At 39.3% G+C, this 25338-nt stretch overlaps 1 protein-coding gene across 1 annotated transcript in view; it reads left to right on the top strand.

Moving 5' to 3' along the window:
• The first annotated feature begins 2802 nt into the window (after positions 1-2802).
• Positions 2803-25338, top strand: part of ARHGAP42 (Rho GTPase activating protein 42) — a 166550-nt gene continuing 144014 nt past the window's right edge. The window contains exon 1 of the mRNA XM_086739604.1: positions 2803-3254. Within this exon, the coding sequence (XP_086595730.1) occupies positions 3101-3254 (154 nt within the window). The 5' untranslated portion in view covers positions 2803-3100. The remainder of the gene's footprint in view (positions 3255-25338) is intronic.

Genomic DNA, 25338 nt, shown 5'->3' with positions numbered 1-25338 from the left:
TAGAAAGCAACAAATTACAGGGTATCATCTAACTCCAACACAAAACAGATACTAAGACTTATCTTTCCATCAAGATTTTTTTGTTAGTTAACCTTTTTGCAGGTGTGCCAAATCACTCATTTGCCAGCTGCTCCTCCAGATGCAGCCATAAATGCTCATTAAGCTCGCAAGTTAACTATAAACATTTTCTCTGCCAGTGGAAGATAATGTAGGGTTGGTTGCACATCCAATTACATATTGCTTTATGAAACACAAATAATTCTTTAAAAATCTATTTCCTTAAAAATAAAAGGGTTTTTTTTGTTTTTTTTTTTTTTTTTTTTTTTTTTCTGAAGAAAGGGAATGGCAGTACATGTAAACTAGCAGGATTTTCACATGGTATTTGATACACTGCATGCTGGGAAATTCTCAGTTCAGCTAAGAAAGATACAGATGGTTCTGAGAAACATACAGAACCAGTTAAACGGGTAATGGTAAAGTTACTTGGAAGGAGTATGTCAAGCTGGAGGCAAGTTCTTAGTAAATGTTGCTGAGTATGCTATTAGTATTGGTTTCATTAATATTTCCATTCTTGATCCTGATACCAAAAGCAGCAATGTGGTTATGGAATTTCTGAAGATGAGACTATTATAGAGTAAGAATGAGTCATCTTGGTTACCAGAATAATTGCTCTGAACTAAAATGCTAAGTACATGGTTTTAGGACCAATGAATACTTCTGCTCTAACTTTGGAATCTGCTGGCTGAAAACAGAGGAGAAGAAAGATCTAAGTGACTTAGTGAAGCCACAGAAATATTTTCACCACAAAATAGACAAATACAATCCTCATCAAAGGTGTTTAGTGTAGTAGCATAGCCATTACAAGGTTATGCATATAATTTCAGTAAACCATGATCAAGTAAGATGAAATCAAACTTAAAGAGACCTAGACAAGAACTATGAGAATGAGGAAGGAAATTAATATTTATTTTACGACAGAAAGCTTTGGTTTACTTAGCTGTCATGTGGAAGGCTTAGAGACTAAGCACTCTAGAACTACACCAAAGAATAAACATGGTAGAAGACAAATAATCTTTTCAGCTATAGGTGACACTGAAGGAAGAACAAGTGTGCCTAAAATGACTCTGTGAATACATGGAGGTTGAAAATTATGTTTTTAATAATCAGAAAAATTCAACTTGGAATATCCTTCCAGTAGTTCAACTGGATTTTAAATTAGATTTATTAATTTACAAGTGAGATTACATGCTACTGCCTGAAAAAGCAAGGAAATGAAATTGTTAATGTAACAGTCCTTTCCAGTGGTATTCTTCCTATTATCAGAAAATAATTTGTCTCAGGCAACATGTTGATGAGCAAAGTTTTGTGATCACTGTGTATTAAAAGTCTTCAAGGGGCCTGTTAGTATCAACATTAACAGCAAGCTCAGAGATTATCCTGTGGGCAGGAAATCTCAGCCTTGTAAAAACAGAATTATTATTTTTTTTTCACTTCAACAAATTCTGCAGGCTGTATGGTTAGAAATTGCATCCTCTTTTCTGCAATTCTGACACTCACAACTCGCTTCTTCGTATTCACAGCAAATTTTTTGATGAATGGTTAAGAAGTGTGAAGAGCACAACCTGCATCAAGGAACTACAACACGCAGCAGCTTTCAGCCTTCCCCCACTTTCACATTAAACTGTGTAAATATGGAGACTGTGAAAGATTTGGTAGGAACATGTGCATGGCTAACAGAGAATCTTCATCATCTCCTTGAAAGCTATTTTTGGCAAGCGGTGGGCTGTCGTGAAGTACAGTTATTTTTGTGGCCAGTCTTGAAGGGTGTTTCCAATGGAGTTATTGCTGACTTGAAGGTGTGTTTAGAGACAACTCTCCTCAAAGCCAGTACGTACATTTGTATACATACTTGCATACTGACAGGGTATGTCTGGAAAAAAACACTCCAGATAAACATACAAAAATAATCCAAAGTGCTCCTGCTTACTGAGATAAGCCCACTCATAAAACTGGAAAAATACAACTTTGCTGTAGTAACCGAGCTTGTAGCTCCCTGATGCTCCTGGTTAGGATGGATTTGGCTCAGCTGCATCACCTCACAGCCACCAAGTGCCACGGCAGAACATGGACGTTCCCAACTTTTCTATTTCCTTGGTCTCCGCCTCCCTCTCTCCTCTTCCTCCCTGCTTCCCTGCTCTTTCCTCTCCCTACCCAGCTCCCTTGGAGCTCTGCCCTGCCACAGGCCGGCACACCCGCGACCGGGGCCGTGCTGGGTGTCGCGGAGGATCCCCTGGCAGGGCAGGCACGCTCGGGCTGGCTGCCTCGGGGCCAAGCACCCGCTGCTCCGCCAGCTGTAGCCGGACAAGTCTGGCCGGCAGCTGTCTTCCCCTGGCAAAGGCCGGCTGCCCTCCTCCACATCAGCCTCTGACACAAACCAGCCCCCTCCAAGCGCAGTTTCCAACAACCCTGAGCTGTATTCTTCTTCCCTGCCTTCCTCTGGGCCTCCCAAAGCTCCAGATGAAGGAGGAGGCCAGCCCCTACCCACATAGGACTCCTCCGCCTGTACCCCGAGCCGGGCCTAGCCGACGCCAGGCCGCAGCCGGCCCGTCCGCGCCGCCGCTGGAGGGCAGCGCCGCCGAGGGGGCGGTGGCGGCGAACGAGGGGCGGGTACTGGCGGGGCCGCGTCCCCGGCATGTGAGCATGCCGCGCCGGGAGGAGGGTTGCCTCGGCCGGGCCGGGGGAGGTTCAGAACGAAGTTAGGGCCGGGGAGGGAGGAAGAGGGAAGGCTGCCGGAAGCGGCGGAGCGGCGGCTGCGCTGGGAGCCCGCGGTGCCCCGCGGGCAGCATGTAGCTGGGTGACAGCCGCCGGAGCGCGCCGCCAACGGCCGTCTGCCTCCCCGCCGGCGCGGCGGGCGCTAAGGGGGCCGGTGCCCCGGGTCAGGAGCCTCTTCGGGGAGGCGGAGGGGACGGCAGCCGCGCCTCGCTTCCCCTCGCCTCTCCGTCGCTTTCCCCTCGTCCCCGTCGTCTCTCGGCGCAGCCCTCCCGTAGTCGCCCACCCCTTCGCCGCCGGCCGGGGGGCTGCGGCCGCCGCTGCTGCTGCCATGGGGTTGCCCACGCTGGAGTTCAGCGACTCCTACTTGGACAGCCCGGATTTCAGGGAGCGCCTGAAGTGTCACGAGATCGAGCTGGAGAGGACGAACAAGTTCATCAAGGAGCTGATTAAGGACGGCAGCCTCCTCATCGGGGCCCTGCGGAGTGAGTCGGACGGCGGGGCCGGGGCGCGGGGAAGCCGGGGGCGGCGGGCAGGAGAGGGGGCTTCTTTTGTTTGAATGGGCGCCGGGAGCGGGCTCCCCTGCCGGCAGCCGCTGAAAAACGCCTCGTAAACTTTCTCCCCCGCTCCCACCCCGCCGCTTTGCCTGGCCTCGCTTCGCCTGCGGCGGGGCTGGGTGGGTGTCCCGGCGGAGCGGGGGCGGTGCGGGACCCTGCCCCGGCCCGCGGGCCCGGCCGCGCCCTCCCGGTGTGGTCAGAGGGCCAGGCTCGGGGGTCCCGCCCGGGGATGGGGGGAGCAGGCCGGGCGCGGGGGTCCCGCCCGGGGACGTGGGGAGCGCCCCGCTTCGGGGTTGGGGGCTGAAAGCGGCGCGGTGGTGAACGTCTCTGTTCGGACCAGGCGCCCGGGGGTCTCGCTCCGGGACGTGGGCTGCTCGTTAGGTATCTGTAGGAAATGGAGATGTCCCTAATAAATGGGCAAAGCAGGGCACTAAAGTGAATATATATGAAGAGAGTTTATATCTCACATGCTCCCCACATCCTCCCCCACCCCCCGTCGTCATGTAGAAGATGAATTTTTATGAATTTTGAAAGATTCTGAAAGAAGAGATAAGGATGAACAGTTTTGTGCTTTTAAATCTCTGTGAGATGAGCACTGACAGCTTCCCGGGGCATGAAAACAGCCCTCACGCTTTCCAAAGTATAAAGTGAAAACTAGGAATTGCCATGAGCGTTACTGGGGTCTGCTTGCCCTCTTCTCCTGTAGCTCCTTTCCACCTCCTTCTTGTCATTAAGTCACTTTGGAGCTCTCCTACCTGTTGCCCAGAGCTTTCCTTCAGGTAGTGCAGAAGAGTAACGTACAGCTTCCCATGCTGCAACGTGCAATGTTCAAGGAAAAGAATTACTTTAATCTTTAAAAATATTTGCCACGTTGACCGAGTATGTTGGGTTTTTTTTTGTAGGGTGAAGGGTAGCAGTATTTATCCTTATGTGGACAGGGAACAGGTGTTACTACGAGCTCCTTAGCTCATAGGAAACCTAACTGCTACTAACCCAGAGTCTAAACCCAAAGTTTGCCTCTTTACCTGGGACACGAGATCAAATTGTGAAGATTTTGTTTGGCCAACAGTAGAACTGAATGTTAATTGTACTTGTTTGTGCCTTGACTATATATAGTTCATTTACAACACTGCATTTACATAAAGCAGCTACTGTCTTTTTGAGACTTTTTTCATATAAGTGCATGTATTTCTGGACACATCTTTGTTTTAGTAAGTAGCTGGATACAAACCTAGCATCTTATGCGAATTTGTATTAAATGAAATAAATTCCTGTATCCGTGCCCAAAGAATGATGGAATACATAGAAAATGTGCATGTATATATGTTTATATAGCTAAAAACTCAATGGTACATTTTTCTTTCCAGAGCAAAACAGTTTACTTTTTTTGTTGTACTTTAGGTCTTTCTCTTTGCTAAAAAGTTTGCTCCATAAAACAGTAAGTCTGAGCTTGTTTTATGTAGTAAAAATGTACGTTTAACAGAAACTTGCTATTACAAACCTGGTCCTATAAGATGGAATGCACAAATGGTAATGACAAGTTAGGATACCACATGGGTACTTGTTTGACCTGGACTAGCACTGGAAATTGATTGCTTTTTGTTCCACATCAAATATGAACAAAGAACAACTTTCTTCTTAAGTTTTCAAAGACAGACTGCTGTACAAGGAATATCATTCTTGAGAAGTAATGTAGGCCTTGATTCTGAAGTGAGTAATCTCATTATTTTTGTGAAGAATACTTGTGAGTCCTTACTAGATTTAGATTCTGTGACTACATGTATAACAATTCTCTCCCACTTGAAGGAGAAGCAATATTTATAGAATCATAGAATGGTTAGAGTTGGAAGGGACCTTCAAAGGTCATCTAGTCCAACCCCCCTGCAAGGAGCAGGGACATCCCCGACTAGATCAGGTTGCTCAGAGCCTCATCCAACCTGGCCTTGAACGTTTCCAGGGATGGGGCACCCACCACCTCTCTGGGCAACCTGTGCCAGTGTTCTACAACTTGCATTGTAAAAAATTTTTTCCTAATATCCAATCTAAATCTACCCCCCTCTATTTTAAAACCATTACCCCTCGTCCTATCACAACAGGCCCTACTGAACAGCCTCTCCCCATCTTTCTTGTAGGCCCCCTTGAGGTACTGAAAGACCACTATCAGGTCTCCCTGGAGCCTTCTCTTCTCCAGGCTGAACAGCCCCAACTCTCTCAGCCTGTCCTCATAGGAGAGGTGCTCCAGCTCTTTTATCATCTTCGTGGCCCTCCTCTGGACCTTCTCCAATAGGTCCATGTCCTTCTTATGTTGGGGCTCCAAAGCTGGACGCAGTACTCCAGGTGGGGTCTCACCAGGGCAGAGTAGAGGGGGAGAATCACCTCCCTCGACCGGCTGGCCACGCTTCTCTTGATGCAGCCCAGGATGCGGTTGGCCTTCTGGGCCGCAAGAGCACATTGCCAGCTCATGTTTAGCTTCTTATCCACCAGCACTCCCAAGTCCTTCTCCTCAGGGCTGCTCTCGATCCATATTTATCTCTAAAGTAATGGCTACTTAACTTGCTAGTTCTCTGGATTTTTAAAACTTCTTAGTTCAAATGTTATTGTGTTTGACACAATGCTTATTGTATTCTATGTGCAACTTTAAAATGCTGTGTGCTATAGTGTCTTTTAGCCTTAGGAAAATAAGATCTGCTCTAGTGTAGTAAGAAATATTTCTCCTTTTATTCATTTCAAATCCCTTAGTTTCGTGACCGTGCGTTCCACAGAATACTGTCTCAGTCTCTGTGTTAGGACAACTGGGGAGATGTCTGTATTTTTCTCAAGAAAATAGAAATCCTAGCTTTATGCTGTACAGACTCTGGTGTAGTTGCTGCAAAGACAGTGTACCTGTTACCGAAGGTAGCACAGTTGTATGTTTCCTAGATTAGACAACTTTTAACTCAAAGCACACTAGCTGCTCCTCAGCTTTAAAGACAGTGGAATGTAAAATACTTGTGCAAGGCTTTTTTTTTTTTTTTTTTCATTTTCTTTAATTGCCTTTGAAAATCTAATCAAATAGCGGAGTTAGTAGTTAATTTCAATGATGAACTTATGATTTGGTCTTTGAATATTTAATAACCTACAAGCCTGAAGAGCAACAGGCATTATTTACCATGTTTTATGCCTTTAGGTGATCTAGGATTTTTCATTTACATATCATTTTGGAGAATCAGTTATGTTGGAGTAAAAATCCAGATTGTGCTGCAGAGCTTCAGTAGAATATGAATTTTGAAGAGAGGAGACAGTGAGGCTGACTTGTTGGTAGAAAATACTATAATCTATTAAAGTTGCCTAAATATAAGTATGAAATTACAGTATTTGCACAGTTTTTTACATAGAATTAAACTATCACAAAAGTTACAAAACAGTAATTTGTGTACAGTACAGTATGTAAGAAATTACTATAAAAATACAATGTTTATATATACCTGACAAAAGATTCCACATAAATTAAAGGCAGAACAAATAGGCTTAATGGAAACATTTTGCATTTTAATTGTTGGAGTGGTCCCAAGGTAAGGTCAGACTTTGTTTTAATGTGATTTTGCTACATTTATTCTGAAGAATGCTGCTTTCCAAAGTAGTATGTAGAGCTGTAGTACGGTACTCCATGAAGCAGAAGTTGACTACTGTGAATGCAGTGAGAGCTGATAATGCTAGGATTGATACAAAATCCTCAGCAGCCATTTTCTAGGGTTGTGTTTTTTTTTTTCCCCACTATTTCCTTCTCTTCCTAAATATATGAGACTCTGGGAGTCCACTAGAAGAGCACAGATTATATGGTCCGGTTTGTTAGGTGTTAGCATTACATTTGTATGGCCATTGTGCCTCCTTCAGCCTTGTCCTACAATTAGTATTTGCAGTGAGAGACTACATTTTCTTTTTCAAATCAACTGAGGTACTAAATACTTTACTATCTCTTGAAAGGCTTTGTTTATGCATATAATAAGTGTTCCTATTACATTAAAAAGTTTTCTTTCAACAGAGGTTTTAACTCCACGTGTAGGCACAGTTAAGTAGGAGCACATAGTTTTCTTTGGTGTATCTGGAGGAGAGTTTCTTTGTTGTTAACTTAAGAATTAGAAAAAGAAAACTTTTTAGAAAAAAGCTGTCTCCTAGTGGCCTTCTTCATTACGAGGTAACTTTTGATTTCATAACTTTTTCAGGCACCTAATTTAATAGATTTTTCAGATGCATGTTTAAAATGCATATGCTTAAATGCTTCATATAATGAGGTCCAGCAGAATTGCTATTTTTCCTTGTCATTTATTCCAAGCTGTTTTCAGTTAAATCATCAAGTCTATTTTTCCTGTACTTTTTACCAGTAGTGTACTTTGTAATTTCTTTGTAGTTTCCCTGTGAAAAAGCTACCTAGTCTAGGGTGTTGTCTTATACATTATATAGGAAATTTCATTGTAGAAATACTTATCAGCTTTTAATTTCCATAATAGGCCTACTGTTCAGCCAAAGTTAATGAATATTGTATTAAACAATAAAAAAAAAGTAACATGCATCTTGTACAGGTGATCTCATGGCTTATTGCTGTGCAGCAGCTTTCAGTTTTTCCCTCTGATTTTTGAGGCCTTCTCTCTCCATCTTAAGTTCTATTTTAGCAATAAGTTCGTGTATTTAAAGATGAGAACTACATAAGTTTTGGTTTAAATGGTTGAAAGTTCAGAGGATTTGCAGCTGGTTTAAGTAGTGCTATACCTTTTTAAGTGTTTTAATGTGGTGCAAACAGTAATGCAGAGCTGTGGTGTAATATGAACAAGATTTAACAGATATCTTTAGGAATTTGTAATTAGTAGCAATCATTAGTACTTTTATTTTACTACTTAACACATGGAGAAACAGAGAAATGGGCACAATTTAGAAATACCATCTTTTGCAGGGGATGAAAAGGGGTATTTTTTTACCTGGGTTTCATGGAAATTCCACACAGAAAAGACTATCTTTAAACTGTTTTGACATACAGTTTTCAGGGGTGATTTTCTTCTCTCATAAACCCAATTATAAAAATACAGTGATGAACCTGGTTATATATATGGAAATTTTGGGGGTTAGCTGTCTGGAAAAAAAAAAAAAACAAGGACAAAATTACAGCATAAGAAGCTATGATCATGTTATTTCTCTTGGGATTTTTTTTTTATGTAAAAAAAAAAAACAAACCCTTTACATCTTTCCAGAGAGATGCATTTTCCCAGATATCTTGGCCTCACATATTTTCATGAGATTGAATCTTTACAATGTCTTTTCCAGATTCTAACTGGAACAGGACTAGAGTACATTGAATAGTAACTGCTGAAGTTTGGTAGCAGTCGTTCTCTTTTATTAATTTAGATTTTAAGTAAAACATCTAATTCTTCATACTTCATATGTGATACTATGATGACGAACATGGAATTATAAAAGTATAGCTTCCTAGTGAGAATTTCAGAAATAACTCACACTGCCTTTGAAATGAATTGTTTTTAATTGTTTTAGTCATATAATACAAAAATACATAACATGCCCTTCGTGTTAGGGTTGGGTGAGAGGAAGGACATTACAAGAGGTTACATTTCATAGTCTCTAAGTAAATTATTCCCTCACCAATGGGGAAAAATGTTTCCTGCTAAAAGGAAGTGGAAGCTTAGTAATTGGCATTAATGTTTTGAAGTAATCTGCTCCCTCACTGTTGTGTTACTTCTAATAGGCATTTCTACTGTCCTGCTCAACTTCTGCTGATGTCCGAGTTATCTGTGGATTATGGATGTAATTTTCAGAAACAATTCCAACAGTGTTCAGCCTTCATGCTAAGATACCAATGATAAGCTGGTTCTTGGCCAGGGAAGGAGCTTAATTGCTTCCTCTAGTGTTTAAAGCAGCTGCAGTCTGTATCATGTTGTCTTTAGCCAAATATATATAGAGAGAGCAAGTGCCAGTATGTAGTGGACTGTTAACAGAACACAGTATTTTCTGTCCATCACATTATGTTTCATTTTGAACCAGGAATCCCTGCAAGTGGATTCCCATACTGTCAGTAATCACTGCTGTGTTAATAAAGTCTGTGACTTTATTGAGTGACTCAACATGGGTGTTCTTGCGATTTAATATTGAAATAGATATTCTTTAGAGAAATTTTGTAATTGAATGATGTCAGGTTACCAAAGGAGTGGGTTTAAGTTTCAAATGCCATGTGAAATTACATCACTGCTTTAAGAAAATATTATGCAGGTTTTTTTTTAATTAGAACTTTCAGACTTTTAAACTGATTTCTGAAAAGGTCAAATTTAATCAGTTTCTTAATGGGCCAGTTGGCTTGTTGTCTACTGCATGCTTGAATGTTATGAATAAGATAAATGAATTCTATTAATAAGAGACCAGCTGCTTCATGAATATTGTCTTTACTACAATGGAAAATATGATGCTGTGGTCACTGAACTTGTACAGTTCTCTTGGGTTTTCGTGGGCAGAAGTGCTACAGCAACTTGCAGTTTCCTCTAATAGTAAATAACTTTGTGTTCACCCTCTGTGAAAAATACAGAGGACAATACAGTTCTTCTTTCTACTGAATGATATGTAAAGAAGTGCTATGTTTTTGCCTTTCTATTTTTTTTCCTGTAGTCTCAAAACTGTAATTATAAATAAATTTGAAATATGGGAGAATTGGTTTTTTAAGGGTATCATTCACTTCCTTTGTTAAATCCAATCTCCTGCTAGTGTTAGTAATCCCTATTTGTCAAACTCCATTTTAATAAGAGTTTTTATCCTTACTATTTCTGCTAGAAGGCCATTCAAAAACCCTGTTACTCTGAAGGTTGAGTAACTAATTAAAAATGAATTTAATCTGGAAATTCAAATTGTTTATGCTCATTTTCCTTTCACTCAACATTTCTGCACTGTTGCTTACTTGGATTTGGTTGGGGAATAATCACATCCTTTTGCTAGACTGGACGAGCTGTTCTCATCCTCTCTCCTAACAGCTTCTCTGTTTTCTTGTTCATTTTAGTAGCTCTTTCTAAGCCTTTTTGAATTAACTTTTAAATGTTCAGGAGATTATTATACTAGTTTTGTTTCCTCTACTTTTAATTCTAATGTTCACAAATTTGATCTTTGTTTGTCCTATTTTGTGAGAACATCAGTCATTAAATGAAATCAGTTTATGGTCTTCGTTTGACTATGTGGTGCTATGGATTCCTCAAGTGTACGATAAAAGGTGAAAAAGTCTTGGGATCTTATAAGCAGTAACAATGAGGTAAATATGAAACTGGGAGAAAAATAGCGTGACCTTCTTCCATATTAGTATGAGACTGAAGTACTGTTGGGCAGTAATCTAACCTCCCATTGGCACTCTGTGAAGTGCAAATAACTTTAATTAGAAAGATAATAATTTCACAGCACGTTATGAACTCTGGGCTGTGTTACAGTATAGTTTTTCACATCAGTTGGAAGTTACCAACTTAAATTGCTTCCTTGTCCTGAATTATGCAAACCTGTATTTCACAGCACACCAAAAGCTGGAACAAAGTGATGCTGTTTCACAGGTGTTTTGCTTAGTATAATTCAGGCATGGGAAAATAGTATGGAAATTCTGTGTGTCTTCAGAAGTCTTATCTTCTTTCAGCTTCATATTCAAAGTAAGTTACAAGGTGCGGCAGTGCCTAGGTCGTATGGTTGGTTCTGCTACTGATTTTACTTGATATTTTGCAGGTTGCTTAAAAGAGAGAGGTTTACATGTCAGATGTGCATTGTAATGTCTGTTTGCAAAAGTACTCTTCTATTCAGTGAGAGATACTATGTAAATGAAAGTAAGCATCACCAGTAGGATTATTTTTCTTCTCTAAAGAGCCTTTAACTCAAATAAACATAATGAAAAATAAAACGGGTAACAATAAGAAGAATCAATGTGATCTGATCCTGTAGAATTACAAGGACAAATAAGCCTCTCATTTTAATTGTTCTTTGCCTTTTGTGCTTTAGGAAAATCTTTCTTTCTTCCTTTGGTTTCCTGTAGGTGAGGACACTTCAAACTTACATTTTCTCTTCCCTCCCCTGCCTTTTTTCTTTTCTCTCTCTTTCCCTTCTTTTCAAAGATGAGAGCCCAGTGTAATGCATCACTGCTCTGTGGTAGCAGCCAAGCTCTCTCCAGATCAGGGTGGAAATGTTAAAGTCAGATTGGTCTCAGCACCAGTCTTTGAATAATACCAAACAATGACATTCCTGGTTTTGGCTGTTTGCAGCAAAACTTCTTCCTAGTTGCTTCTTATCTATATAGCTTCTGTGTAAGTTCTCATCTTCTCCACCTTAATCATTAAACTGCCATTGTAGCCTGGTGACCAGTTGATTAGATCTATTGTGGTTGTGTGTTTTTTTTTCTTTAAAAGTAAATAAATCTTTTGCCTTGTCTAAGAGAGATATCCACTGATCTAATGCAGTTTACCTCTGATAAATATGTGTTGCCTTTTACCCTATTTTCTATAAATTTCTATGCTTTTAATTGTTCTTTCCTTCAAACAGTGTTCTAAATAATGGCTTGATTTTAAGGTCAACCTAATGGAGCATTTGTGTTGTATCATTATCTTTGTTTCTTAAATATAAGCATACATTTGCCAGGCTCATTGATTCAACCAATTTAAAAATCTTGGGTAACAAGTCTTGTGTTTTCATGTGTTTGATTTTTAGTATTAAATTGTATCTGTCCTAACCCCTGTTTGAGTTTGTGGAGCTCTTTCTTTTTCAAATTTGTGTGATAATTTTGCATTTTTAATGTACTCATTCCTGTGAATTTCTCCTGCTGTTTTCATACTGGTAGCATTGGTGAAAATTGAGATTAATTAATTAATTTTAGTTTGGGTCATACTTTAGGCTGTATCTGTTTCTGTGTCACCTTTTCTGCACATTGGTCTTCTTTACTCTGTGTTTTCTTTTGGCTTTTCTAGGTTAAAAAGCTGTTTCTCCTTACTTTCTAAATTCTATTTTGGTTTGTTGTTGCACAAAATGATAGTTTTCTAAGTATTAATGTGTTTGTGAAAATATCCTGAATTAGGCTGAAACTGCCCAGTGTGTGGTGGGAGTCCCTAGTCTTCACCAGCAGCTGCCGCAGCACCTCCCTGGTGGTTGCCCTAAGCTCTTGTGCTGGAGTTCCAGCAGTTTCTGGTACAAAACATGGTTGTCTTAACTTCTTAAAACAATCACTATGCAGGTATTGTTGAATACTGATTCCACCCTGCAACTCTCTCTCCACCCAGTCCATGATCCTCTGCTTACATCTCCATGTCATTTCTTCAGCTAACCCTGATTTCAATGTGTTTTACGTCCTTCTTGCAACTAGCATGCAAATTCAAGGTAATTCATTGTACCTTTGCAGTTTCTCCATATATAGTCACATCTAAATTCAAGTTTCCTTAATTACTTGGATCTTGCTTTTTGAAAATGTGTAACTCTTGTTACAGGCTTCTTTCTCTCTCTCCTTCTTTGGTTTAATTTAAAACTGAATGAGTATATGATTACTTAGGTTAATTTGTCAGACGGGTCTTTGTCAAGTTATGTATTCATGAAACTTTTCACAGACTAGGCCAGTCCCTTACTAAACAAACTTGTGTTGTTAGGAAGGCTCACAGTAAATCAGGTGAACTGGGATGTGAATTTGCTTTTTTCCCCCCCTCTACTTCAGAACTGTGGTCATAGGTTTTGTCTACTGGATGTCACACTAATTGTGCAGGAATTTTGAATTTTTGTATCTCCTAGCACCTCTATCTCTAGCCTCTCATGTGAAGAGTGGTTGACCTGTCTGGTAGTTCTCCCAGGAACTTCTGACCAAAGGAGGTTACTGGAAAGCATCTATCTGAAGCCACATTTTGCTGTGTGGTTTTAAGCCAGCTCTACTGCTAAACAAACAAACAGAAAACCTCCAGAGCCTGTCCCTTTTTTTTTTTTTTTTTTTTTTTTTTTTTTTTCCTTCACACTCTCAGACCTTGTTTCCACCCCTTTCTGTCCCTTAAGTAGTATTCGCACTGCTATTTGCTCAGCTGTGTGCTCTACCGGATCAGGGAGCTAAAGTAACTGCAAATCTTCGAGTAATTTTCCGTGTGTCCTCATTTCCCAATTTTGTTCATTATGTGGAAGTGCTCATCCTGGCAGAGCAAAGGGCAACCTGGGAAAGGAAGTGATCGTGGAAGTTGGTAGGTAGGGGGAAGAATAGGGACAGGACATTAAATTATTGTTTGATGGCAGTGACAGCTTAATTGCACATCAAACTATACCCAAAGTTAATGTACAGTGTTCCAGTGACAGCTAAGTCACTTTTGTCTTCTGTAATAATCTTATTATTTGGGAACTAAGGAGTTCCCAAATAATAAGACTTGTGACTTCTGAGCTGTGCTCTTGTGGTGGGTTGACTTGATCTACCTGCCAGGTAACCACCCAGCTGCTCTCTCACTGCCCCTCCTTGGAAGGACAGAGGGAGAAAATAAGATGAAAAGCTTGTGACTTGAGATAAATAAAGGGAAATCACTTACCAGTTGCCATTGTGGGCAAAACAGACTAGACTTGGGAAAATTAATTTAATTTATTGCCAATTAATAACATATTACAACAATGAGAAATAAAAACACCTTTTCCCCACCCCTCCCTTCTTCCCAGGCTCGGCCTCACTCCTAACCATTCTACCTCCTCCCCTTGAGCAGCGCAGAGGGATGAGGATTGGGGGTTGCAGTCAGTAGATAACGCTTCATCTCAGCCACTCCTTCCTCTTCACACTTTTCCACTGCTCCAGCATGGGGTACAGTCCTTCACTAAATGATCCAGCATGGGTCATTTCCACAGGGTACAGTCCTTCAGGGGCAGACTGCTCCAGTGTGGGTTCTCCACACGCCACAGGTCCTGCCAGAAAACCTGCTCCTGCACCTGCTCCTCTCCATGGGCTGCAGTTTCCTTCAGGGCACATCCATGTGCTGTGGTGTGGAGTCTTCCATGGGCTGCAGTGTGGATATTTGCTCCAGCATAGTTCTCCACGGGCTGCTGGTGGACAACCTGTGTCCCCATGGTCTTCTCCACAGGCTGCAGGAGAATCTCCGCTTCAGTGCCTGGAGTGCCTCCTCCCCTCTTCTAACCTTGGTGTTTGCAGGGCTCACTTTTTCATGTTTTCTCACTCTTCTCTTCTAGCTGCTGCACAGTGTTTTTTAACCTTTCTTAAATACATTATCATGGAGCCACCACCAGTTTCACTGATGGGTTCAGCTTTGGGCAGTGGTGGGTCTGAGTTGGAAGCAGTCTAATGTGGGGTCAGCTCCTGATGTCTTCTCACAGAAGCCACCCCTGCAGCCCTCCTCTCCCACTAACAAAACTTTGCCGTGTAAACCCAATACAGCTCTTCTCCAAGTACTTCCTGTACTTCTGTCCTTGGAAGAGGCACCTTTTGTTTCCTATTCATCAAGCAGCTTCCATCCAGGCATTTGATGACAGTTTGAGAATTGTTTTATTGCTGTCAATGGGAGAAGTAAATTTATGAAATGAAAAGAACAGGGGAATTAATTATTTAAAAGCAGCTAAGGCTTGTAATTCTTTTATTATGAATCTTAGATGAGGTGGGCACTGATCTGACCTGATTACTTTTCTATTAAGGATATAATTTTTTTTCTATGAACTTGTCCTGCCTTCTGCAAAAAATACCAGAGCAAGAACCTGACTGCTTCTAGAAAATTATCAAATGTAAAATTAGTCTTCACTTTTCTTCCCCAGGTCCTCACCCTTGCCGCTATCTCACTGCCATGCAAAAAGAGCACAAATTCTTGGTAAAACAAGCAATACATAGGATGGGGTTTCATAGTAAAGATGTTTTATTTTTGAGTCAACTCAGTTCTTTGATTGCTAATTGGAACAGGAAGGGATGACTGGCTGAATTTTAACATTTTTTTTTCTGCTGTAATAGTTTGATTCATTTCAAGAGGTGGCCAAATGTCAGTGTAAATGTGTGCGAATCAGTTCTTAAAAGCTGCAGTTCTTAGAAGTTCAGGTCATATTTAAATGAAGAACAGACAGATCTACAGTATTGTGATGGTGCTTGTTGGTGTTTAGAAGCCTTCCTAGATTACTGGTGCAATCGAGGCCTTAGGAACATTGTGACTGTGCCATTCAGGAAGTTTGTGTTTCACTTTATGTCCATTCCTTGCATCTTCTCAACTCTTCTGCCCTACCTTTTGCCTTTAACCTTTTGCTTACAAATGATGGGAAGGAGAGGAGGCAGGGAGAACCCGAGAACTTTACTTCCTTGAGATGTACTATTTGTGTGAACTCTTATTTTAAAACCATGAATATTGTAGAGGGGTGATATTTTTCCTCTAAGGCTAAAATGAGTTGTGAGTTGCAGGAAGCAGGCAGGTAGAACTTGCTGGTGTGAAAAAAAGATTGCTTCAAGCTTGAAGTTATCTAGTGGAAAAAAATTGTTCCCTTCTTGAACCTTTTCATGTCTAGCACCACCACTGCCATTAAAAGAAGCTGTATACTCCTACTTCAACAAAAAATTGAGACATGCTTCCTTGTTCCTCTTGAGAATTACTAGTTAGCTTACATGCAGGGAGCTAGAGGGCTATGGAGCCTGCCTTCTGGGTGACTTTGAAATAAGTAGGTCTTGAGCTTTGCTGTAGGAGAGGTGAAACTCCCTTATTCTGGGGAAAGGCAGAAATTGTGAGAACATTTGAGAAACTGTTGCAGCTAAAACCAACATGCATGTATAAAAATACATGCCTGCGTTCATCAAGTATTGTCAAATATTTTAGCTTCTAATATAAGCTGCGCTATCTTGCATACTTTATAAAGAGTCTGTTTTAGCACAGACAAACAAAAATGATCTAATGGCTCCTTGATAAGAATTATAGTTAGCTTATTATAAAGATTTGAGTTTGCTCTGTGTACCCAGAGATGCTTTCGTGAATCTTGTCTTGTGGTATGTGTTATTTGCATAACAGACTTATTTAATATTTGTCAGTCAGTGCCTTCAAGAGTTGGAAATTGACACTTACAGGATGGATACATTGACAACTTACAGGATGGATACTCCATCTGAGTTGGGCTTTGAAGAGCCAGGCAGTGGAGAGCAGGCAGAGGTCCAACAGTTCAAAACAGACCTGAGGAAAAGAGTTGCTACCTTCCATTGGTAACAGATCTGGTTAAACAGAACTTGATTTAAGCCACACCAAAGTACATGGGGTTAAAATAATCTTTGGGAATATTCATTTTTTTTATTAACCACGTGCACGTACTTTTACTGAAATGTAATATGGATAGTACCACTCTTTTTCCTTCTCCCTCCCGGTTTCAGCATGTTATTGTCCAAGCCTTCTGATAAACCTAGGAGAAAATAGTGCAGTTTTGTAAGTGTCATGAATGCCTGAAGATACGTGTTTTTTTTTTTTTTTCCTCGTAAATCTCCATCTAGGATTTACTAACTAATATGTACCAATATTGTACAGATTGGATATTAGGATATGTTACCTTAATTTTGTAAATTTGCAGATTTAATTTACTACATCTGAAGTAGCAAGGAAGTGAATGCACTTCAGTTTCTCAATGTAGTTTCTCCTTGACAACTGTCAGTGCTTTGCTCTGATTTTTAGAGGGAATTCTCTTGCTGCTGCTTTTGTTTTTAAAAAAGTATGCTAAGACTTCTGTGTTGGAAAACTTGCTTTTTTGAGAGTTGAAAATAAAATTGTTAGAATCACAGCAAATGTCACTCTTTGTCCTTACATAATCTGTTTGGGGGACATTTTCAACAAGTTGGGAAATAGTGAATGTGGCATGGCTACAGGCCAGTTAACACTGACTATGAAAAGCAGTTGGTTGGTGGAGGAGGAATTTAAGTATATTTAGTATTGAGTGTATTTAATAAACTGAACATGGGCTTGCAGATTGACAGATGCCAGAGGTGTATGATCTCTGCAAGTATTAGTTGAAGGGTTTCATGGATATTGGTTGTATTTGTTGCATTTATGGGTGTTGAGTCTGGTCCTGCTGCTTGTTTTCAGGAGAATGCTGAAAAATTGTGAAGTGTCAGGGAAGACCCTTTCAACGTATGAAGAGCATCTGAAAATGCTCAAGCTCCTTGGAAACCACAAGCACCATAATCAATGTTTTTTGCCATTGCTTAATCCAAAGAGAAATTTAAAGATTTATTTATATCACAAAAAAGAATCTTTGTGGGAAGTTTCTCTGTCTAACAGGCCAAGGCATGTGAAGATCCAAGTGCTGGCAGAAGCTATAGAAATTAGTGTTAGAAATGTGCGACTGTAAATAAGGAAATATCTTACTAACACAATAACTTAAGACTGTGATGGAGTTTTCATTGCTGGAAACTATTAAATTGTTGGATTTCCATGCCCCGCTCCTGTCCTCCCCCGAGATGCAGTCCCGTTCACTTATACCCTGTTGGACTTGAAGCATTAAGTCCTGAAACTCCTGTTCAGGGGTAGGAAACTCCTGTTCAGTGGTAGCTGGGCTTGTTGGTCACCTTCGTTCCTTCTTGCCTTAGAAAGTAATGTTTTCAGTCTACTTTCAAGTCTTCAAGTTGACATTACTTGAATGTATGTGTGTATGTGGAACTTTGAAATTTGGGAAGAATATGCTCTTAAGACATTTTATAGTTTAATGTTTGTAATGTTCTAAAATGCTTTCAGGTGAGGCCTCAGATGATTCCTTCTGGTACTCTCCTTACTTTGGTGTCATCATTGTGATTTGAAATGGAGTTGTTGTGCTATAATATCGATCTTCGAGGGGGAGATGTTTTTAGTGTGAGGTTTGTTTGTTGGTTTTTTGGGTTTTTTTTGTTCTTGGTGTGTTTTGTTCTTCTTTTCTTTCCCTCTTAGTTTTGAATGCTAGACTGGATAGCTTATTTTAGTGTTTATACATACATGTGCAAATATACATTGAAACAAAACCAAACAGTTGAAGATGGTAGTGCTACCTTTACTTCCAATTATACAGACACTAAATAAGTATGTTCAGTTTAAGTTGCTATGCTGCAGGTATGTAAAGATAGCAAAACTAACATTTTTGAAAGATCCTTAATTTTGGGAAAGTAGGGTTACGAGCTTAGCTTTGTTAGCCTGTTGAGATACAGCTTGTCTGAAGTACTTCAAGCATCTTAAAATTCTCAAGGCTCTTGTATATTCATTGTTTTATCTTCTACCATGACTGGTTTAATCGGAAAATAGACTGATACACCGCTTTAAAAACACAGAAGTGTGTCTCCAAGCAAATTCTTGTAGGCATAAATGTAAGGCTTGGCAATAGACTTAATGAAGCTTTCTCACAAATACAGTTGATGCTGGTTGTCTTTTTACTATGTGAGCTTGGAACTGCTGCATCTTCATGCTGTTTAGGAGTCTAAGGTCAAATGAGAAATCCAAAATATTTCATTTTATGAAGAGGCGTGTAGGCACAGCAGTACATTTCCTGTTTACATAGCCAAATCTTCTTTGTATGCTGAGAGATTTCCTGATACACTCATGCAGGATTTTTGAGTTTGCACTTCAAGCTGTAACTTCTGTTTTGCTTAGCTCATTGAAGATGCCATAATCTGTAGCTTGTATGACACAATTCATTTTTCTGTGGAGAGGGGGACTGGGATGGTGTTCATCTAAGTCTTACCACCTTTTGTTTATCCCTAGATTGCAGGATTGAAGATGAAAACATTAAGGCTATGTTTCAGTCATTTGTTTAGCATTTATTTGTTCAGGTTTCGTTGGGAAGTGAAAAAATACAACTTTTCTAACAGGTACAATTTCCCCATTCTTTTTTCCACATACTCCAAGAGACAGATTGGTCTCTGCTGTAAGTAAATTTAACCCACAAATTCACAGGATCCACCAATTTTCTTTGGTTCCATACCAACTGAAGAACTTCTGATTTTTATATTCTTGTACAATATTGATAACTGTACATAGTACTACTGTTTCTGTTTAATGCCTTCTCTATGAAGTTGAGCTATAACAGGTTAAAAATATGACTATTCTTATTTTATTTACGTTACCAAAGCACAGCAATTATGTAATTCTTGGTTTTGTTGGTTCAGTTCTTTTGTCTCTTAATGCAATATATCCCAAATCTCCCTGGGAGTGGTAATTATCTTAAATTTACAAAAATAACGTTGCAAATCACATACTTTTTTTTCCACCTTTCAGCGGTGGAAAACCTGACAGTTTCCAAATAATTTGTCAGTAAAATATGCATTATGCTGTCACAACTTCTGTTGTCATTGACATTCCAGAGCCTCTTTGTCTTCTATGAGAAGCTACAGTACACCTTTTAGTACACCTTGAGACTTCAAGACTATTTTAGAATAGAAGCTGGCTTTCATGCCTACTTTTGTCACTTGTGTTGAGGAGTCATTATGAAGCACTGAGTACTGTATTGCTGGATTAAACGTCAATCTTGTGATGTTTTCTTGAATGTTTAATGTACCCAAAGGAATTTCATGATATTTTGACAAACATTCTCTTGTCCCTTTGTAAATTAAAATGGCACTTATGCAACAATATGTTCGTACAAATGGAATGAAATACAAGACAGCAGTGTTACTCTTACCCGTGAACACTCATGGGTTGGAGAACAATGTTTTAGTGGCTTGATTTGTTTTGATTGGTTGGTTTTGGTTTTGTTTTTATTTTATTTTATTTTATTTTTAAACCTGTTACTTGATTAAAATCTCTATTTTTTTTCCTTTTTCTTCCCCCCCGCCTCCCCTCATTTGTGGGGTATGTGGGAGAAGCTGAGTGCAGTGAATATGGAGAGGGACTGTGAGGTTCTGTACCAGTGGGTGTTGGACATTCTGCATATCAAATCCCATGTCTGGATTCTTGGCAAATACAAAAACTAGACCAACTGAATGCCCAGTTCTTGCTTTCTTCTTGTCTCAGTTGTCACACAGTAAAATAAAGCCTATGGGTTTGGGCGATGTATCTTCTCTACCTTCTGCTCCTCTTTGTATAGATATTAATTTTTTATGCCCTGTCTTTTACTGTGTAGATGCAGGTGATGAGCAATTTAAGCAACAGTTAAGTATTACAGGGAATTTCGCTTCCATGTTAGTTTCTATTTATAGCTTTAGCTTAAGATAAAGAAACGTTATTAGCTGTAAACGAGTTAAATACGGTTTTTAAACAGTTGTCTGAATTTGTTTGATTTGAGTACTTCTAAAAGGCATTTTTTAGTGTAGAAGAGAGATCTTAAAACGGATGATTAGTACTTTTTAAATAGCATAGAAGGAATTCAGCATTCTGTTTGTTCTGTAGTGAAATAGATTGTTCAGACAATACTTGCTATCAGTGCAGTAGAACTTGTCATACTGCTGTATATCATAGAGTTCAGTAGAAATTTTGTCATACTGCTTTGTTAAACTTCATTAAAAGTATGTTGACTCTTTAAATATGAAGTCTGATACTCCATTAACTCCTTATTCATTCCAATGTAAGGATTCTATTTGTGCTTCTCTGAGAAATTAAGGAGGAGGGACTTATGGTCTTTTTACTATTTGAAAGATCCAGAGCTACTATGTCGAATTTGGTCTCTCCAAAAGCTATTTTCTGCTCCTAACAGGATGTCAGGTATATAGGAAGTTGCTTTTGTTTTTTTAAACAAACAAACAAACAAAAAAACCTTAAAAGTGATAAGACACAAGAGCTTTTCCACTTCTGCAAAAGTTGATTGTTTCCCCATGGAACAAATTAAGCTAGTCATTAAATCCTACTATTATTGAAATACAAGTTTCAGATTTCATGAGGCTACTTTAGAGACATGTCAGCATCTCTGCACTCTTGGCCAAACCATACACTGTGCCTTCAGACCTCCAGAACAAAACTGACCAGTCGGTGACTCAGGCAAAGGTACTCAGCTTCTGAAATGAGGATGAGGAGAACCTCTAAATTGAGGTAGCCTTCTGCTTAGTTCCCCTAAATGTTCTTAAATAACCCCTTTTCAGAAGTGGCTTTATCTAATCTGGTTTGAATCCTGGTGTCCTGTTAGGTTCCACAGCAGCTGAGACAGCAAGTGGGGAGTTTCAAGATTTAAGTGTGCAGTGCAAAGGTAAAAGTTCTTCCTTTGTTGCATGCCTGCTGCTTGGTTATTTTCTCTGATGATGGCAATTTTTTGTTCTGTGTGAAACAGAAACCATTGCATATATGCATTACCTGTCCTGTTCATGTGGGTTTGCATTTTTTTTTAAAGATCATTCTTTTATTTCTTCTTCCTTGCAGGTTTTACTCCCCACCTATTTTGAAAAGTTGTAGTCTGGTTAGTTTCTGCTTTGAAATAATCAGATCTGGCACTCTGGTTGTCCTTTGTCAGCCTTCTTTGTGCCTTGTTCATGGTAACTGTGCCCTTTGTGGAGTGGATTGCAAAAAACTTCATGGAATATTCAACACGTGAATGCATCAAATAATGGTATTTTCTGCTTTGTGCTTTCTTTCTCTAATAAGCCTTAATGTTTTTGACTGTTACTGATTATTAGGTTGACACTGTAAAAGAACTGTCTACAGTGATTCCAGGCTTTCCAGAGTATTAAAGCTGATGTAAATCCCAGTACTACATGGATGTAATTGAGATTACTTTTCTTCCATGTACATTAGTGTGTGCTTCCTAAATTTAATTTTCCTCTATCTTCTTACCTCCCTGGCTTTTAAGGTTGTGACATTTCTACAAGAAAGGAAAAAATGAAAGCTGATTGTAAACATCTATATCAGCAGCAAAATATGTTACTTGGTGTTAACACCATTTTTCCAATCTGATCTCCAGATTTTTTGATGACTCTGATAAATAGTAAGGCTCCTTTGAGATATGTAAAGGAATTATTTGGCAGGAAAGAGATATGTCAATAGTGATAATACAGAAAATCTACTGAAGTTTGATTCAATTATAAGGAGCTGCAACAGAGTCAAGTACTTATTGCTGTCTTTGTGCACTGGCAGTTGCGAAACCAGTTTGGTAGGTCTGTCCTGTGAGATTCCAGATCATTGACTATTTTACTGGCTCAAAGCCCACATCCTCTTGTGTTTCTTTAGAGATGAATACTCTCACTCAGCTGGAATATGCACTTTACTGAGTTTAGTACTTAGCGGAACTGAAGCTTTAAGAGAAGAGTCTTCTGCTGCCCTCCCTACAGCTCTGCTACAGCTCTGCCTTGATCCTTACATGAGAAGATTTGTGTGGATTGTAAAATAGTATGAGGATTATGTAGGCTGCTAATGAAATTTTCAGGAGTATGAAGGAAGAAGAGCTAAAAGCTCTAGAATTCTCGCTGGAATGGGATTTTTAGAAGTATTTATGTTTTCACTCAAAAAGCACTCTCTTTAAAAAAAAAAAAAAAATTATTCATCCAGATGAGTTGTGTCCATGCCAGGGAATAGTCTTTGTTAGTGTCTTAGTCATTTAATTGGTTCTGATATTGTGGGGTTGGTTTTTTGTTTTTGTCAATGAATAGGAACACTTCCTGACAATACCAAATTACAATTTATGAAGTATTTTAGAGGAAGTTGTGTGAGATGTTTTTGGAGCTGTTGTCAGCCCTCTCTTCTGCTGAATATGAATGAGAGCTCTAGGCAGCTACCTTTCTCTTGTACTATTGGTCAAAATGTTATATTGAAGCAAATACTTAACCCTAAAAACTGGTTTTGAGGCCCTTGCCTTTTGGACTCTCTCTTTTTTCCTCTGTTAAACCCTCTGTAGAAAAAGAATAACCCATAGATAGAATGCATCTTCCCCTCCACCTCCTTCAGTAGCTTAGTCAAGCTTAGGAGTGTCTTGGTAGCAATCTGCAAATATTTGAAAGGATAACATGAAGGGAGAAATGATTTTGGAGTTGTTAGTCTGTGTTGTCTGAGGGGTCTTCCTATTTACAATTCACAATTCTGTTGAATTTTTTATTAAACTGAATGCCGCAGAAGGGGCAGTTTACTCTGTGTAAATTGTGCATTCAAATAAGGGCAGTAAAAATGGTTGTTGTGAATAGCCATTGTCCAAGCAGGTGGGTTTTTGGAAAGTAAGGTGACTATGGCATTGTCCCCTTTGGGTGTTGGAGAGGTTTTGGACTAACGCGATGTTTCCCAGAAGCCGCAGAGAGAAAATCAGTGCTAGCATTTGAAAATTGAGAAGTATTTGAAAAAGTGGTGTGGGAGGAGTTCAAGAAGAGATGAAAATCTTTGGGGTTTCTGAACTAACCAGCAAACGTCAACTGGGTTCAGTAATTCCATACTTAAAGATATACCAGGCTTTCTCCATACCCTTGAGAGTGAACACCCAGGAGAACATGATGAAAGATATCTAGTAAAAAATTTCACCATGATGGCCTTTAGGTGTACCACTAGGATTTTTTTTTTTTTTTTAATGTCAGGATCTTGTACTATTAATAGCTCTACTCTTGTGTTTATACATTAAAATAAAAAATTCCATAGCAAAAAGAGTGTTCCTAGAACATTATGAAAATATGTTTTGCAAAAAAATTTATCAATTTATTGGTTACATTTCAATGTAAATGCAAAGTTATACTATAAAAATGTTTTGTTACTTGTGCATACAGATTTGTGCAATGCTTAATTAAGTGTTCAAATGCTATTTTTTGAAAGTTGGGTAATAAATAAATTTTCTGTCTATCGCTTTTTCTATCACTCTCTACTTTGTCTCTGGTATCTCTGAGTTTGTTACAGCAATCTTCATTGTATGTGTTATTTCCAGTTAATGCTAGGTCTGTTGTTCTGTTATTGTACAGTTCTTATTGAAAGATGAAGCTGTATCTTGTATTTTTCAGGTTATCTTTTGTTACCTTGCATGATGTCTGTTTTGCATAGCCTTCTGCATTTTATTTTAAAGTAACTTGTGTCAGTGGTAAGGTTTATCAGGAGGAGCTCTACCAGGCCTTGCTGCAGTCACGCAGATGATAGTGATAAGGAGATATTCAAGTAACTGTACTGTTTCAGACTATTGCAGTAAATGTACTCTTATTTAATTTTTCTTGCAATAATCATTTACACATACACTCAGAAGTTGTCAGAGCTTCAACCTGTACATCTTAAGAAGCCAAAATTCTCTCAAGCCCTTCTGCTTTGCTTATCTGTAGGGAGATGATGAAAACCAGAATCTGACTATTATTCACACCCAGAAACGTGTTCTGCTTTTTCATTCAGTAGTACAAAACCATGAATTTTAAAATCATTTTGTTAGGTATATTTTGGGAAGCTATATACCAGCTAGTAAAGTTAGCAGCTGCGTATGCTCTTAGCCACTGGAAAACTCAGTTCAAGAAGATGTCTTAAGCTGAAAACTTTACTAAATTTTGCTGCTAAGGCAGAACTTCTGAGAGTTATTATTGGGTTTGGTTTTTATTTGAGGGAAGAGAAGTTTCATTTTTCATGTTAGAAATAGGAGGAGGAAGAAATAATTTTTAAAAGGTAACCTGAGTGTTATTATTGAGAAAGTGGCAATGTAAGTCCCAGTTTTTGACTTGGTGCTCTTTTTCTTAGTGACTGTATCTTATATTTTTGGCCTCCAAAACCAATAGGAAAATAATGCTCAGTGAGGCTATTTATGACAAACTTCATATTGGTTCTCTCATCCATATTATTTATGATTACAACTTCCCACACTAATTTTGAGCACAGTCTTTACGCAGTTTATAATTAATATTCCGCAGTGATATCTTTTTATTTCCTCTTCCAGCCATTATGAAAATTGACAGCAGAACACACAAGATTAATTTATATATTTAGCTTGAGGGTATGATATAAAAGTTAAACTTCTTAGCTAAGTAATGAGCGTGACCAGGTTGTATTGAGATGGCTCCAATTATGTCTGTGTCCTGCATTCTTGTCTGCGAAGAGTGAGTCCTAGAATATTGTTTTAAATTGAAAGGTGCTTGAAAAAGGATTTAGCAAGCCTGTCTTCATGAATAATTGGCTTGGGTGAGAGATGTTATGGTACATTGTATGTTTAGGGAGCCAGAGAATCACAGTCC

Source organism: Chlamydotis macqueenii, chromosome 1 (assembly GCF_036417535.1).
Source record: "Chlamydotis macqueenii isolate bChlMac1 chromosome 1, bChlMac1.mat, whole genome shotgun sequence".
Lineage (NCBI taxonomy): Eukaryota > Metazoa > Chordata > Aves > Otidiformes > Otididae > Chlamydotis > Chlamydotis macqueenii.
Note: the sequence above shows the minus strand (reverse complement) of the source record. Positions and strands in the feature narration are given on the sequence as shown.